Here is a 17700-nt window from a genome sequence, read left to right on the forward strand (position 1 = left end):
TGCCTATCCTGTGCGATCCAGGTGCCTTAGGGGTCTTTCCTTTTTTTCATTATAGGGCCTGCGGTACCGGCCCTGTAACTATGGTTAAGTTGCTCAACCCATAGAAATTGCACCTATACCTTTGCCCTCCCTGGATGAATCCTCATGAAACTTAGCAGAAAATGTATATGGCTTCGTCAGATTGATTCTGCGTAGTTTGGTGAGGTTTCGTTAATGTGTCACAGTTCTAGAGGGGTCCCAAAATGAGTGGTTTTTCCCATAGACGCGATGGAAAAAAATGTTCCTACAGCCCAAACCGCTGGATGGATTTTCTCCAATTTCACCATGAGTGGCGGCTTGGTCCCAAAAGCATGCTTTTGTAAATCTAGTGTAAATCCGGCCAGTCTTTGTTTACCTACTTTTTTAAAACACCTAAAAGTAGGTATACAAAAATGTGTGACATCTGGGTTCGGTCCGTGGACTCACTTCCCTGTTAAGTCCTTGGATGGGCCTCCGATTGGTCCAGGGGGCTGACGTGAGTTCCGCAGACATCAGACGCACCCGCTGATTTGATGGTGAAAAGCATGAGTTGCGTAATATCTTTGGTAAACGCCCGGCATGTTGGATTAACGGACAGCAGCCACTGTCCGCGGACATCGTGGTGGAAACATATTAAAAAAACACAACATTGCACTTGTCAATCTAATGAAACAATCTCTGGGGATGTGGGGTTTCGATGGGATATGGCCATAAAAAGCCAAAAACAGGTGTTGTTCTTCCCCAATGTCCGCAAACAGTCTGGGGCAGTCCTGTGCTGTTCGCAGATATCTGAGATATTCGGGAACATGTATGCTTAGTTATGCATTACCGGGTTGGAGAAAAGCAGTTTTTGGATGGTTTATAACTTTGGCACTACTCAATAAAACTGCATGAACTTGGAATTACATTCTAGAGCTGAGTCTCAATAGCTTATACATTTGGTGCTGTTTCACCAATCTGCACAAATGTTTACAAAAACATTTTTAAGACCCAGATTACAATGTTTTTGCAAAGGTCTGGTGGGATTTTTTAAAGAGAGGGCAAAATTAGAGTGGGGGTTTCAACATTTTTAAATGGGTTATAACTTTGTTGACGTTTGACGAATGTGCACAAAAGATTTTAGAAAGATTATAGACAGAACTTTGAACTGGGAGCAGAGTTATATGACTATTTTATGTACATACATTTTGACCCTTTTCAAAAAGTATGTACATAGCTGGATTTGCAGAAATGTTGTGCAAGGACTTAAAAGCATGGTTTTGGAAATGTGTCCATGTTTTATTTTTTAAAAAGTCTCATAATGTAGGTACAAAAATAGTGATATACCATTGGTGAATGAGGTAAGCCATATGGCCATGGGCAGTGGCCAGATTGTCCGAGTCATGGCCTGTGGCCTTGACCATGAGGGACTGGCTATGGAGTTAAAGTGGGCATGGCCACCAGGGTCGGGCTATATGGTGACATTTTTTAAAACTAGGATAGGTTTGAATGGGAAAATAAATTCTGCCTGTGGCTACAATACCATCCGTGGCTACTGCCCGAAATGCTGCACAGGATTGCATCAACAGATCGCTGTGACTATCACTGCATACACTCCGAGACAATGCTAATCAGCAGATAATTACCAAGCACGTCGAACTAGGTGCCTACGAGGTCACTAGGCCACCCATTGAAATCATTACCCTCCCTTATTTGCGAACATAGTGGGATAGGTTTTGGGATTGGATGCTGGACTCATTTCCACAACCTTGCAGCAATGACTGGCTTACAATCCACATGCCTTGAGAAAGACTCTAGAGTCTCAAATTACTTGTCAGCTGAGTTTTAAAAATGAATATAGAATCAAGAATGGTTATTAAGACTGTTTCCTTACGACAACAGTTACTTATTGCATAACCCAGCGCTGAGGTGAACAGGGCTCACTGTCCTATTCGAGACCTAACACTTGAAGAAGGAAGGGCCCCTTCAGAAAAGAACCCCATCACCAGCAGCAGGGTAATCGGTTTAATTTAAAGTACTAGATGAAGTGCAGTATTCTACCACCCTGCAATTACTTGATAATTGTGTACTCTGATTTGATTACTGGGGCATGCAGCATTAAATATTTTCCTTGCGGCTATAGCCTGAAGTGCTGTGCTGAATGACAACAAATCTGTGCCCGGAGCATCATCAAGGACCTGAAAGCATAATTTTGAAAATCTGTTTTGTGTTTTATTTTTGCAAAGTGTCCAAATGTAAGCACAACAAATTGTGATATAAGTTTTGTGCATGGACCATGGGCCTGCCCTCGGCAAGGACGAATGCCTACTCTGAGTTACTTATTGGGGCATACGCGTTGGCTGAAGCTGTAGATTTAAATGGGGAAACAAAATTCTGCTTGCGGCTTGTGGGATGTTTTAACCCACTAGGCTCTGCCCTGCGACATCCCTGTGTGCTGATGGTGCAAGAATCATCAAAATGGCTGCAAAAAGTCCTATGCGCGCCAAAACCTATGAAAATTGTGCTTTGAAACTGGAAAAGATGGATGCCAAATTTACTTTACCTGTTGTCAGTAGTAGGAAGGAGACCCCACTGCTGAAACATATCACTGGGCTACCTACCAAGGAAAAATGGAAACTGCATGAAAGGCAGTGCTTTCTTGAAAGAAACCCAGAAATGGCTCCTAAATCCCTTTTTCTTGGTTGCTGAAAATACAAAATACTGGTCCAAAACACCACGAAACATCCAATATCTTTGCTGCGTGTTACACGTCGCTTCATTTAAGGAATTATTATGAACACACAATATCAGGAAAAGCAGAATCTATCATTAAAATATCCACAGTAAAAAGTGTGCTTGCCTGTGAAAATCTGTCAAAATATGGGCGCAGTACCAGCGGCCACCTGTATGACAGCTGTCATTAGTTGCATCAGAAGCTTAAACTTGTGCAATTGAAATCCAATGTTTGGAATTAAGTGACCTGTTATCAAAAGTAATATAGGTTGTGACTATTTAATCTCCATGGTTTAGAGACTGGAATTAGAGTTCTAGTTGCCTGATAAAAATTGCAAGTTTTATTTTAAACCAAGGAAAATGTAAGAAATTGACAGTGAATTTAAGCTGAACTCAAAGTCACCAAACCAGTTCCCCCCAGCTTTCCTCAACAGTAGCCATCACTCCTGCTTCCCACCAAAGTCAGGAACTTACACCTTTGTGTTGATTAAATCAGGGGAGGAGATTTTGGGCTGTTGCAGCAGAAGTGGACAATGGACCTTCCTTGGCTGAAAGGATATGCAGATTGTGAAGTGTCAAAGTGGCCTCTGCCAGGAGGTAGAGGGCAGAGATTGCTCTGGAGCTGCAAGATGGAGATGGAGGCGGGGACAGACACTTTTGTTGATTCACAAAGCACAGAAAGCATATTTTGGAAAAAGACTGATAAAGGACTGTGCGAATTTGTAAAAATTATAGAATTCACAGCATTGTTAATGTGATTTTTGTGTGCACATTTTAAAAGGAGCCTCTTTGTGATGTTCTGAGAAGGCACAGTGAAAATTCGAGTTTTGTAGCAATTGTATTTATGTCAGAAGCATGAAACTTCATACGATTATGCCCATATACTATTCGCACATATGTACAAAATTTTGACAAATTAGATATCGTGTCCCAGACAAAAAGTGGGAAGATTTGTCAAATCCAGACCCAAGACCTCACAGCTACGGGGCTTCGAAGAATATTTGCTCCACGAAATATGGGATCTATGTATGTTTGTACACATGTAAAGATGTATTATATCAAAAATAGATTTTATGTGCAAAAGGCAAAGGGGAGGTTGTTTTGCCTCATAAACCACATCATCATGATGACACTCTGTTTTCTCCTCCAATCAAGGGAGAGAGCAGACTCTAGCCAATAGATTATCTAGGGGGTGCACCTAGGATAATTCAGTTTACCCACCCCTTTATCAAACACATAAATAGAGACAGCTGAGGACTCAGAAGACAGACTGATCCACCCACCATCCCGATTTTGGGCGAAGCACTCTGAAGGAGATCCTTTCATACTCCTTGTTCAAGACTACAGAAACTTTGCAAGCAGAAAGGCTCAGAGCATAGCTGAACCACTTTCAGCTGGGCCTAACTTCCAGAACCCATCCCTCAACTTAAAGTTGAAACCAAAGGAGCAGCCAGGCTGTGCTGTAACTTCTTGCCTGCCAAAGAATCGTCTTCATAACCAAGGGCAGATTAAACCCTGTCTGGTGCCGTGCTGTGCAGAACAGAGAGCCATTGCAGATCCAGTCCAGTCGTGCTGTGTAGTGTAGACCAGAGCACCTTGCTGTCCAGTCCTGCCGTGCGGTGTCCAGAGCGCCTTGCTGATCGCGGATCCAGACCAGTCCGGTGTGCCCAGCCGTCTGTCCCGAAAGAATCCCTGACCAGAACCAGATCCCTGACGGTTCCATTCAAAACATTGGTAGTGAGTATCCATAGTATAGGATTGTCACTAGCCTATGTAATGTCCATAGTCATCCCTATCCAAATCAAATCTATCTTATATCCAGAACTGTATTGCTAGAAATCCTTTTTGTCTTACCTGAACTCTCTCTCTTATCCTATAGTTCTTCTGTAATAATATTGTTAAAATCTTCTTTGCGCTGATATATCTCATCTGAAGAAGACAAGCGTCTAGGCCGGCAGTTGCCTTGATCAAATGGCTGGACAACAGTGTAGTTTATTTCTTCATATTCCATCCCTAGTGTAAAGAAACCTTGTTTGTATTTTAAAAGCGCATCCTTGTTTTACAATTTTGCCTCTTTCTGAAAAAAAACACCTCCACGAAAACGTCCATAACGTCTTCATACTTAAACGTAATGTAAGTGTTTACTTGTAGCTAACATCCTAAGCTTTCTAAAGAACCCAAAACCGCATCTCAACTCCTTATAGTTTTTCCGCAATTGCGCCTACAGCACGCGGAAAAGTTTGTCGAGAATTTTTCGTTTGGCCAAAATCTATAACGTGTAAAATAGCTTTTAATTGCACAGACCTCAAAATTAAGTTTTCAACTTGCTTATTACTCTCAAATCATTGCTAGTGTTTGTCTGAAACCATACAAAGTGGCTCCCGTTAGTATTTACATAATTTCAGTGAATTAAACCCATTTTCAGTGTTTTACCCAATTCCTTCAAAGCCAACATTAAAACGGTGTTGACAGTTTTGCAATCAGTTGTGTTTCTCTCTTGTGTTTGCTGGGGGGAAATTGGGATTGATATCTTTGCTTGAGTTCTGCATTCCTGAAACCTGTTTTCTCTCCTTCTATCTCTTTATATTGCATATTGGGAGGATTGAGGAGTGTGCAGGGGGAAATAGTAATCACATTGCCATTTGAATATACACCCACAAAAGTTTTAGTGCTGTGCTGCAATGTTTTTGCCCATCATTACTCCTTGTGATTAAAGAGATTGTTTAGCGTGACATCACCCCATTGGTGACTATTGTATGCCCATTACAAATAGTGTGATATATATATTGTGAAATACATAAATAAATATTTTAACTTTGCAAACCAGCCTGATTTCTGGTTCAGTGTGACCGGGGGGGATTCAAACAGAGGGGCGTGATATAAATGGTACATCGTTCAGAAATAAAAGAACTTATAGACACAAATAATTAATTAAGGGTTTCAGTTGCGCATCACACGCTAGGCATTGACTTAGGTGAAATGCCGGATTGAAATCACTTACAGGCTACAGCTTGGAGTGCTGGACATGATAACAGCAAAGTTTTGCAACAAGCATCAGGAAGGACCTGAAAGGATGCTTTACAATGAATAGTGATATCACTTTTCTGCCGTGGGCAGAGGGACTGGCCTTCGGCAAAGACAAATGTCTACTCTGGTTTGCCTATTGGGGTATGCGCTGCTGATAACGACTCACATAGGTATGCATTGAAACAAATATGTTTGTTAAAGGAGGTTTATAGTTGTTTCATACATGTTAAAAGAGGAATTATTAATAACTTATATACAGTGATGTAACATTATGAAACATTTTCACTTATGAAAAAACTTTGTTAAATGGACATTATTGTTCAGATGTACCCCACCCTTGGACTCCTCTGCCCCATTAGTTAGCTAGTGGCCTTCCACCTTGGGATCCTTTGGCACTTCCCTCCTGGGCTCCAATGAGCACTTGTCCATCCGTACTGCCCCTTTTGTGTATGCACTTCTGTTACTGCACAATGCATATGTGCATTTATAGGAGCACTATGTACACATGTTTCTTTATAAATATGGGAAATGTGGGTGCAAAAGATTTGTAGAACATTGTTCAGTGGCAATTGGTGGGTGGAAGTTTAATATGTTGATAGGCTATATGTAGAGTTTTTTAAGTGATTAGTGGATATATGTGTGAACGGTTTAAAGCAGGCAATGAGGGAGTGTTATAAACATAACAGTAAAAAGAGTATAAGGGCTGTTTTGTGTGATGGTGTGTATGTGCAAACTGGGATTTTGTGTCCCACAGAAGTAGGCTGTGTGGTTATAGCATTGGCTGAGGAAGATGAGGTAGAGGAAGACAGCCTAATCATTCCTAAGAAAGAAAAAGCCTGAGAGCATTGCAATGGTTGGATTTGGTATGGCGATGCATGGAGTTGGTCCTGTGGGAGTATTGCCCAGGTTGTCCGTGACTGGGTACAATGTTGCACTGCTTTTCACTTTGGTAGCTTTAGCCTTTGTTACATTTCCAACAGTGATAAAGAACTGCCACACCCATGATTCTCTGTGGGTGCTAGAGGTAGGCACTTCTTCCTGGCCTTGTTGATTGCCTTTTGAAGTATTGCGCTTCTTTCGTTGTGTAGGTCCTCCAGTTGGTGCTGTTGGTCATGGTGGTTGCAGCTCTTGGGGAGTAGGGATGGCAATAGCTGGTTTCATTTTTGAGATGAATAGCAGTTTTCCTAATATTCTTCCAAGCATGTGCTGTGTGCTAGATTGTTAATGGATAAAGAGTAAGAATAGGTGTAGGAGCTGTGCAAAGGTACATTTTGAGTATCAAAGTTCCTAGATGAGCTGAAAAATGCAGTTCCAAAATGTTCATGAAGCACGGACCCGTTCAGGAAGGGCCGTCGCGTTTGTGGACAAGTCATCATGCTGCGCATGCGCACGTGGTCACGTTCCACTGTCTGGAAAGTCTATGATGAAAAACAGTGGAAAAAGTTGCAATAAGTGTGCAGAAGTGTTAAAAATGATATTAGAAGTGGGGAATGGCACAGTTTTAAGGTGAAAACTTGATATTATTAAGTATTAAAAACCCATGAAATTCACTGAACAAACTTTGTTAAAGGGACGTTTTGGTTAAGTTGCACTAATAAAAACCCATGAAATTCAATGAGAAAACATTGTTAAAGGAACATTATGGTTAAGTTGCACTAGTAAAATGATATACAATTCAATTAAAACACTTTGTTAAAGGGATGTTATGGTTACAAGTAAAACCAAAAAAATACAGAAATTCACCAATTATGGTAAGCTAAGCAACCATACCTTGCGCCACCACTGTGCACTGCTAAGACAAACACCCAGTACATGAAAGATGTCATCACAAATGTCATTGATTACATCACAAATGGGTACACCCTTTTTCAGCACCGTTATTTTGGCATGGTACAATTTGGCATGGCCATTCTGCTGCAGCTCCCATTTCGGCGTGCCGGTTTTAGTGCAAAAGCCATTCTGGTGCTGTTATTTTGGCGCGAGGGATGTTTGGACGTGGCCGACATTGCAGTCATGTCTAAACTGCCAAATAAGATCACAGGACTGCACTGCAACAAACCTTGCCACCCACCTCCCAGTTCTGTTGCTTTACTTTTAATTAAATTAGTTAAATAATAGAAAAAAACATACAGCCCAGCATTTAACCACTAGTTCACAATGGCTTGGTGCTTCATGGAGCATACATTTCGTACTTGGCCTATAATTTAATATGTTCAACGATAAAAGGCTAGGTATGAAATTTGTGAAAATCCAAACAAAAACATAATTGTAGCATAATGCTTAAGTGCTGTGTTTCGAGCTCCTGTAGGCCAGGGTTCTCCAATGGCAGTGGTCAGCATTGATGTGATTTCTTTTTATTTCATTTTTTCTGTTGTATAATGTTGCCCAGAGATGGTGTAGTCCTCTTTTTGAATATATGTGCAGTGGAAGGGGGAATGCGTGGTGTGAAGGTGTGCTTGTGATCTGAAGGGTGTGCATGCAATGTGTGTGTGTTTGATGTGAGTGTGTGTGTGTGTGTGGACATGGTGTGTAGGTGTGTGTGAGGGATTGTGCGCTCCGTGAAGGTGAGTGTTAGTTTGGGCACATGCATATGCCCCACGTGTGTATGTGAGCATTGTGAAATGTCGACTGTGAGTTTTCAGTGTGTGTGTGGGTTTGCGTTTGTGTGCGCACGTGTCCATGTAATTCGGAAGATGCCCATCCATTTTGTGACTTGTAGTTTTGTTTTTTCCATCAAGTGTCCCAGCTGTGTCTCGAACTCCTGCAGGCCAGGGTTCTCGAAGGCAGCGTTCAGCACCAATGTGATTTTATTTTGTTTTTCAGATTTAGAATGTTGCTCAGAGGCGGTGTAATACATGTTCCATTCTGTTTTATAATGGTGCAGTAAATACATGTTTTTCCTGTTTAATCCATATTACAAAATGCAAAGTACCTGGAGGTTCATGCCAATTGTGACCTTTCCCGCCAGAACATCCTTGCACCGAGAGGTACAAAATGCAAAGTTCCTGCAGATTCATGCTGTGCCAATTGCGACCTCTCGCGCTAAAATATCCTTGTGCCAAGAGGTCCCTGCACCCAACTGACTGCGTCTAACTGGGCACTTAAAAACGGGACCTGCGGTGAAACTGTTGCGCAATAACTGCGTGCACCTACCTGGACACGCCGAAACGTCCTGTACCGTGCTCAAAGCCCCTTGTTTTATGGCCAGGCTCTTGATGACTTGTGTGATACATCGCACAACCCCAACTATCCACATTTACACAGCATGGAAACGGTAAAATAATGACTGCCTGCAAGAAAAACATATGCCCAGGTACTTGAGGCACCCCTAGTGAAAATCAAAAGCTGGCATGCATGAACATACGCACAGTACTACTTAAATTCAAAGTGAGGAAGGGGACAGCCCCCTCAGGCCAATATGCTCTAAGTGGTCTTGTATTTTTACCTCACTTATTAGGCACCATGACCTGAGAGGGCTGGCCTTTTCCTCAGTTTGATGCAAACCAGGGTCGGTCCTGGTTATTGCATGGATGGGAGACCCATGTCACCAGTGATTTTTCACCACCGATGTAACTGTAGCTGTAACAATATCTATTTATTTTATTATATATAGAAGATTGCAGGTTTTGAGAACTCCTAATGTTTTTAGTTAATGCCCTGTGTGGTTAAATGATTTGCTGAGGATCACACACTTTGGTTAAGCAGCGTGCTACAAGCCCCTTGTTTTATGTCCTGTCTCTTGGTGACTGTTGCCATAGACCACACAACCCCAACTAACTGCATTTAAGCAGCACGTAAAAAGGGAAAAAATTACCAGCTGCAAAAATAACATATGCACTGGTACTTTTGCACACATAGCGGAAATCAAAAGCTGGCACCCATGTATATATGCACATTAAGTGAACCTATATCTTAAAGTGAAATATACAAATGTAGATCAATAGACCTACACCTTAGATGGCTGTGTGCAAGACAAAGTAGCATTGGACTTTTCACAAAAAGTAATAAACACAGAAAAATAACCTGAGAGATAAATATGCTGGAAAAATATAAAAGGTTCTCACCTTTAAAACCCAACAATCTGTCATGAAATATTCCTTGGCAAACTAAATCCCAAAACAAAACAAGTGCTTGTGGTCTTGTGAGTAAGCGTCTGCACCTGGAACACGACAACCTGAGTAAAATCCTGGTAGCCAAATAATTGAGCAAGCTTGTCAACCTCTAAAAAAGCCAGGAGGTTGTGTCTGCCTTCTGAAGAAAGGTCATGCTATCCAACCGGATGTGTCATTTACTAGTGCCCTAAAAAGCTGCCAAAATCATCGGAACATAACTGCACCAGTGTCCAGGATTGCAAACTCTCTTGCCGTATTGTGGGTAAATAGTCATGATTTACTTGTCCTCTCATCATTCACCTCCTCACCTCCATGTCTTGCTTTCAGCAATATTCTGCTTTATAAAGCTAACTTGGAAAGTACACATACCATAGTGTCACTCATATATATAAATCCTTATAATAATAATAATTTGACATTTTATATAGCGCTACAAACCCTCAGGTATCTGGGCGCTGCTTATTATTACCCACGGTGTGTGGTGCTCATTTATTGACCTCGGAAGGATGAAAGGCTGAGTTTGGCCCTGCCGGGATTCGAACCTGCGTTGGCAGGCTCTGCACGGATGTCAAAGCGAGCGCTCTACTCGCTGTGCCACTTGACCGGCGATAGGTTATAGAAATATGTTAGGCAAAACGTGTAGAATTGTGGCATTATTCCCCCACCTTGACAGTGAGGCTACAACTACCAGAATGCAATTCAGCAAAAGGCCAAAATAATGTGTCTCTGAGTGCACACCTCTCTAGATATTACATTAGCACGGTTTTAAAAAATAATAATGCGGATTCCGTGTGTTTTGAGATATTTAAAACTAACAAAACAAATGGCTTTCGGGTCTGTGGACTGTCTCCCAATCATGCAGTAACTGGGATTGACCCTGCTTAGTTTCAAAGCGATGAAGGATCCAGCCACCTAAGGCCATGCTTCTCTAAGTAGTCTTATAAAGTGGATTAATGTATTAGGAAAAATGGCCTTAGGGGGCTGACCCCTTCATCGCGTTGAAGCTAAACAGGGTTTGTCTCAGTTACTACCAGGATGGGAAAGCCAATGTTGTTGTAAAAATATCTATTTGTATTTTTTAATATTGACTCAGAGACTACAAATACCAGAATTCAATTCAGCAAAAGGCAAAAAATGGTTTCTGAGTGCAAAACCTTCAAGAACTGACCGTAGCACGGTTTAAAAAATAATAATAATTTGGATGCCCACTCGGTCGCCCATCCAGTAACCGGGACTGTCCCTTCTTAGCTTCAAAGCGGGACTGTTCCTGCTTAGCTTCAAAGCAAGGAAAGGGTTGCCCCATTTCTCTAAGTGGTCTTTTAACTTTCCATCATTTATCGGGCAACATGGCCTGAGGAGGCTGGTCCTTCCTCACTTTGAAGCTAAGCAGGGGCTTTGGGAGACCTGGATGGCAATCACGTCACTGGTCATGGCCTTTGGCGATTTCTCACCCCCAACATCACTATAGCTGTAAAGATATCTTTCAAAATAAAAAAAACTGTAACCGCAGGCACTGAACTATGCATACCGGCAGCTATCCCTTTATAGCCACAAATATCAGAAAAACTTTCAAAAAAATGCTTTCCAGGCGCTCACCAAGAGCCCCACTCAGCTGCACCTCCTCACCTTCATTGCTCCTTCACTCCCCCCCACAACACACGCTGTTTCTGTGACTGTTTGCTTTGAGATGTCGACAATTTGGAACTACACAAAGCTTTGTGTTACAAACTCAGTCCCTGGGCCCCCACCAACTCCCACATTTCATTTGGTACCATCTAGGCACCCCCCCACCACCTCTAGCCTGATGGCATTTTCATGTATTTTGACCCGCAAATAGCATTTTTCCTGTGTTTCATTTTCCCAAATCCTCAGCTATAGCCATGGCTATCTCTCGAATCAAGAGAAAAACAAGATGGCAGTCGGTTCATTTCTTAAACAACCCGGTTTCGGATAAATCCCAGAAATATCTATTTTTGATATTTAAATAACTACTGCATGGAACCGTCCAACGGTTTGGGCTGTGCACTTTGGCAAAAAGCACTTGTTTGTCTATGGGAAAATGAATGGGATGTAGGCAGCACTTTTGAAAATAATGTTTTAATTTTTTACCAAATCTTTACAAAACGTTGCAGTCTGAGGGGGCCTCTGAGGGGGCCCCCGAGTCCTTAATCATTTCCAGAATTTCTGTCAAATCTGTTACTCGAATCAAAAAATGATTAACGATAGAATTTTGAGGGGTACCTTTGGGAGTCCTACTGATCTTAACTATAGGGAGGCTATCGCTGCCCTATAATATATATATATATATTTATTATAGGTCCAACCGTCTAACTACTCCTCTCTCCTGGTCTTACCACTTTCTCCTCTCCTTCCATCTGGAGCTCCCAGACCCCCCAACGATGCCTCGTCCTGCACTGTCAGCCTCCTCTGTCAGCGTGTGTCAGTCGCTGCATATGCCGCCACCTTTATCCCCGCCTACCATCCCTGCCTTTGACTCTCATACCGACTCTACTCCTCCCCCTACTCCTCCTCCTCTCTTGCCTCCCTTGGCCCCCCTCTCTATCTCCCCCATACTCTTCCTTCTCTGCCATTGCACCGGATGAGGTCTCTAAAGTAGTTGGCTCCATGAAAGTCTCCTCCAAACAGGTGCTCCCCTGCTCCTCCAGAACTATCTCCTCTCTCTCCCCTGCCTTTGCTGACTTCTGTAACCATTAATTTGCCACTGGCTCCTTCCCATTACCTCTCAAGTTCTACCTTGTGCACCCTTTCCTAAAAAAGCCGTCTGCAGACCCTTCCTGCCCGGCTAACTATCACCCTATCTCCATCACCCCTTTCTTGGGCAAACTCCTTGAGAAGATAGTCATCCCCCAACTAACCCACCACACTGAATCGTCTGGCTGTCTCCACAACCACCAGTTTGCTTTTAATGCACCCAGAGACATGCAAACCACTCTCCAGAACAACCGTGATGACCTGCTCTCAAATTTGGATTCCAACTCTCCCTCTGTTCTTATCCTTCTCGATCTTTCGTCTGCCTTTGACATGGTCAACCATACCAACGTCAATAATAGGCTCTGTGATACCCGTGGCATCACTGACCGGGCACTGGTCTGTGACCTGACTGACCTCCTTCCTTTTTTACTGACCTTCCCAAGTTCAACTTGGCCAGTTCATCTCTTTCACCTCACTCTCTACATGTGGCATCCCTCGGAGCTCTAACCTAGCACCATGGTTCTTCAATATCTACTTTGACCCTCTGGCCCACTTGATCTCCACCTTTTCTCCTCACTTCCAGTACAATGCTGATGACACACAGCTCTCCTCTTCTTCCTCCTTGCTCATACCTGACAGCCTGAGTGCTATTCAGCATGGTGCTCTGCTAATGATCTCTGTCTTAATGCCAGGAAGACAGAGATCCTTCTCATTGGGACACCTCCCCACAAGCTCCCCCCCAGCTTCTCTCCCACTCTCTGGGCACCCTCGCTGGGCCCCCCGACCCTGTTGTGTGGCAAATAATCTTGGAATCATCTTCTACTCCTCTCTCTCCATCTCCCCTCACGTCACAGACCTTGCTAAGAAGTCCAACGTTCAGCTCCATCTCCTCAGAGGCATTCTATCTTTTCTCACCTTTCCCCTGAAGCTCAATGTCTCCAGAGCTCTGGTTCTCCCTAGGCTGCACTACTAAAACAGCCTCTTCCTCAATCTACCTCTTTCCTCCCTTCGATATCCAGAATAGGGCTGCAAGACTTATCCTTGACCTCAAACCCAGGGACCACATCTCTACAGCCCTAGAACCTCTCCACTGGCTCCCAGTGACTGCAAGGATCAAATTCAAGATCCTCTGCATCACCCACAAGGTTTCTGGGGCATGAGACCCTGCTACATCCAACTTTCTCTCCCTAAATACCTCCCAGCTAGAGTCCTTCGGTCCTCTAGCTCCAACTCTCTGCTGATTAGACATTTCACAAAGCAGAGAGTAGGGGGTAGATCTCTATCTTCGGCAGGAGCCTCCCTCTGGAACGGCCTCCTTGCCCCTCTGAGACTTGAGCCAGATCTCCTTAAGTTTTGGCAGCTTCTCACGGCTTTCCTTTTCTCCTCCTCCTTCCCTCTCCCCCACCCTTGCTAATGCCCCCTGCGACTGGTGCCTGGTCCCTTATGAGTCTTACTGGGGCCAGGCCCTCCTCGACCAGTGTACCCCAGCACACCAATTTAGCACTTGCCTTCGGGCACCCTTCCCAGACTAGCCTGATCCTGGTCCAGCCTGTCCCACACTAGCTGTCCCCCACCCCTGATTTCCTCTTGCACTTGCAAGTGCCCCCAGCACTTGCCCAGCCTCTTGGCTCACCTCAGTACTTGACCAGCCCCTGTGCCCCTGCGTTTCTTTCCTGCACTTCCCCTTACTCCATCCCCTCCGCCCTCTCCTTCCCACCCCCCTGCACTTATTGCCACTGCACATGCATGGGCCAAATGTCACAAGGCCTAGTAGGACAGTTTACTGTTGTTGTTTATCCCACTGACCCCTGCCCCATTTTGTCTTGTGGCACCTGGCAACACTTCTGTATAGGCGCCATACAAATGCCCAATAAAATAAAAAATAAAACAAATATTTAAAACCAGGCTGGAGCTGCACCAATGATGCTCCTGGTGGTTGCTTTTAGGCAATATATGAGTACGTTCTCTCCCTTGGACTATTTTGAGCAATGACAAATCAGGAAAATGAATACTCTATCTTTCAGAAAGGACATTACCAAAGGTTACAAATGTGGGCTTAATTTGCAAAGTAAATTGCGAAAAGACCTTCAAGTTGATACTCAAAACCTGGTGGAAGTTATTTTCCGTGCTGCAAAATAACAGGCAATGATTTATGTGCTGATCCTTTGCAAGACTTCCGTTGTGGCCATGAGTGTGGCATTGAGCATCATGTAATAGCATAGAACTTTTACAGAGAAGGAATGGCAACATTTTCTCAAATTCTGTCACTGTCCTCCTTGAATTCTCAATAAAAAAGATGTGTTTCACAAACGGCATTTGTTTCACAATATTAAAGTGCCAAGGATACATATCAAAACATAGTGTGCTCTGCTTTATTTTGCTTGAGGGTATTTCAATTGCACCTCTTATGGAAACTCTTTAGTCATGTAATCAAAGTGGAAGAATGATCTCTCTAGTTTACTGGATTTCAGTGCAAAAAGGTTATGACACAACTCCATCGTAGACAAACACTTTATACAAAATATTATGATTCTTGGGTATTGTCCATTTTACAATATTTGTATTTGTATTTGATTGTTTATATAGCGCTTTAATCCAAAAAGCTTCACAGCATAACAACCAGAAAACATCAAACATGGAACATAGAAGCAATAAAATATACATGAATCAAAGCAGAAAAATAGCATGTGGAACAATTTGAATTTGGGAAGGAAGAGAAGGGGAGAGGAATGGGAAGGAAAAAAGGGAAAGTGAAAAGGGAGTAGAGAGAGTACAAGGGAGGGTGGAGATCATTGGGGAGACAGGGAGAGATAAGGAACAGGAAGATGGAGTGGGGAGGAGAAAGAAGAGGGGGAAGGGGAGAGAAGTCAGGGAGGGGGATGAAGAAGGAGTGATTTTAAGGAGGAACAGAAGGAGGAACAGGTGGACATGGAGCGGATAGAGAAAGGAAGGGAGTTCCAATGTAGGGGGGCAAGGAGCTGGAAGGAGCGGAAACTAGAAGAGGCACAAGGGTGTGAGGGAACAGAGAGTAAAAAGAGATCAGCAGAGCGTTGGGAGCGAGAGGGGGCATAGAAGGAGAGCAGAGAAGAGAGGAAAGGAGGGGCAAGGTCATGAAGAGATTTTAAAACAAGACAAAGGAAGTGGAATTTAAGTTGGGAGTGGAAGGGAAGCCAGCCTAGGTTGGAAAGTGAATTGGAGATGGAATCATGGGGCGAGAGAAGACAGAGGGTACGGATGCCAGAGTGGTAGAGGGATTTAAGGGGGGCGAGATGGAAAGAGGAGAGACCGAAAAATATTGTTGATGATAACTAACCAACTCGAGGAATTTAGTTAGAATTCAATGTACCCCTGTCTGTCTGCATCTATTCTAAATGACTGTTTTTGTTTGAGCAATTTGACCACTATTAATCTGTTTACTTTTTTCTTTGGTAATATTACCCTTAGGGATGAACAAGAAGCAACAGAAGGTGTCACCTAAGGATGACCCTCCTTCCAACAAGGGCAGTAATATGGTACAGGTAATTATATTTGAATGGCATGAATTCTATTGAATACACAAATGCTCATTATTTTTCACTAAATGTCAAATTTCGTTTCCATCATTTTTTAGCTAAGTCTTTTAATCTTATACAGCACGTTCTCGAATATTACAGCTGTATTTTATCACTGTAAATATCATCTCTTACTATCGCATCCCATAGTGGAACTTCATTTTGTTTTTGGCCCATATGGTAGTGTTTGTGCCACCTGTGGCCAAAACAATGCTCACAAAAAAGAGGGAAAGGTTTCTGAGAAGTACAGTCTTTTGTTGGCATGTACCTCCCAACCCCTACAGCATTAATTAGCTAAAGTGCGTTTTTCTTTTTGTGTGTCTGTCATATCAGCCACCAAAGGGTTATTTAACAATATGCGTACCCATAAGGAGTAATAAGGACAATGTATGTGGATTTTATGGATGTGCAGTGATCAGACTTGTTTGTGTTTCTGTACCATTGACTCATGACCAAGTGCCGCTGTAGCAGGCCTACATCCTCTCCCAAATGTTGGGCTCATTTTTGTGGATGTCTTTGTCACCAGTGCTTTCCTGAGTGCCGATGCCAAAGCTTCCTTCGCCACAAGGGTTTCATGGTGGTGGACCAATGTAATGTCTGTGCTGCCACGTATTTCCTATATGGGTATTGCGGTGCTTCCACCACCCACATGGGTCTCAGACCGATTACCCAATGTTATGACTGTGCCACCAGCTCTTTCCCAAGTGTGCTTTCTGGAGCATTCTCGTTCCTTATGGGCCCATGCTGGCAGCCTAATCTTATACTAGTGCCACCAGCTCCTTCGCAAGTGCCAGTTCCCGTGCTTCTTCGTCCCCCAGATCACCAAACCCCAGCCTAAAGCATCCTCCCCTGTGGTCAGGGGAAGGCGGCCGCTACCTGATCCTAACTCTGAGGGTGGTATCAGGGGGGAGGATCACATGGAAGGAGACACCTATCAAGGGGAAGGTCTAGGTGTTATAGACCTAGGCATCTGAGCAGGATGTTTAAATCCCAAAATGAGGAACAGGTGGAGATGAAGCCAACGTTGAATGCCGTGCAGGTGGCGTAGCTGAGAAAACTGAAGTAATAAGCGATGCCAGAGGAGCCATGGAAAGAAGAACATCAGGAGAACCTGTCACGAAGCGTGATGGCACAGCAGATAGCTGAGTATGCACAGCAGAAAGCTGCGTGTCAAGACGAGGCACAGCAGATTGCAGAGTACACACAGTGGGAGGCAGCGTGTGAAAAAGAGGCCGAGCTGAAGAGGAAATGTGCTCCAAGTTCAGCATGCAGCGTGTCGGTGAGAGAAAGGTAGTGGAAGATCAACAGAGCTGTCATAGCTCCTCAAGACCAATGTGCTACTCACCGGATGCTGGAGAGAAGGCCGATAGAAGACCGAAGACCAGCCACAAAACACCTGACCGTGATTTGGATCTGCAGAATACAACCAGTGAGTTGGCTAAATGTCAATGCTGAACCTGGGGCGCTGCATAGAAGAAAGTCATTAAAGATTAATGATATTTAATACCAAACTGCTAATTAATGAAAGAAAGCAGAAACTACAGAATTTTGAATACCACCCTATTGAT

The 17700-nt window shown here is 43.4% G+C and overlaps 1 protein-coding gene across 2 annotated transcripts in view; it reads left to right on the plus strand.

Annotated features, from left to right (window-relative positions):
* Nucleotides 1-17700, plus strand: part of PARP8 (poly(ADP-ribose) polymerase family member 8) — a 1351312-nt gene that overhangs the window by 1005937 nt on the left and 327675 nt on the right. For both annotated transcript variants that reach the window (XM_069627248.1, XM_069627249.1), the window contains one exon: nt 16026-16099. In XM_069627248.1, the coding sequence (XP_069483349.1) occupies nt 16026-16099 (74 nt within the window). The remainder of the gene's footprint in view (nt 1-16025; nt 16100-17700) is intronic.

The sequence above is a fragment of the Ambystoma mexicanum genome, chromosome 6p, assembly GCF_040938575.1.
Source record: "Ambystoma mexicanum isolate Mex_15411 chromosome 6p, UKY_AmexF1_1, whole genome shotgun sequence".
In the NCBI taxonomy this organism is placed as follows: domain Eukaryota; kingdom Metazoa; phylum Chordata; class Amphibia; order Caudata; family Ambystomatidae; genus Ambystoma; species Ambystoma mexicanum.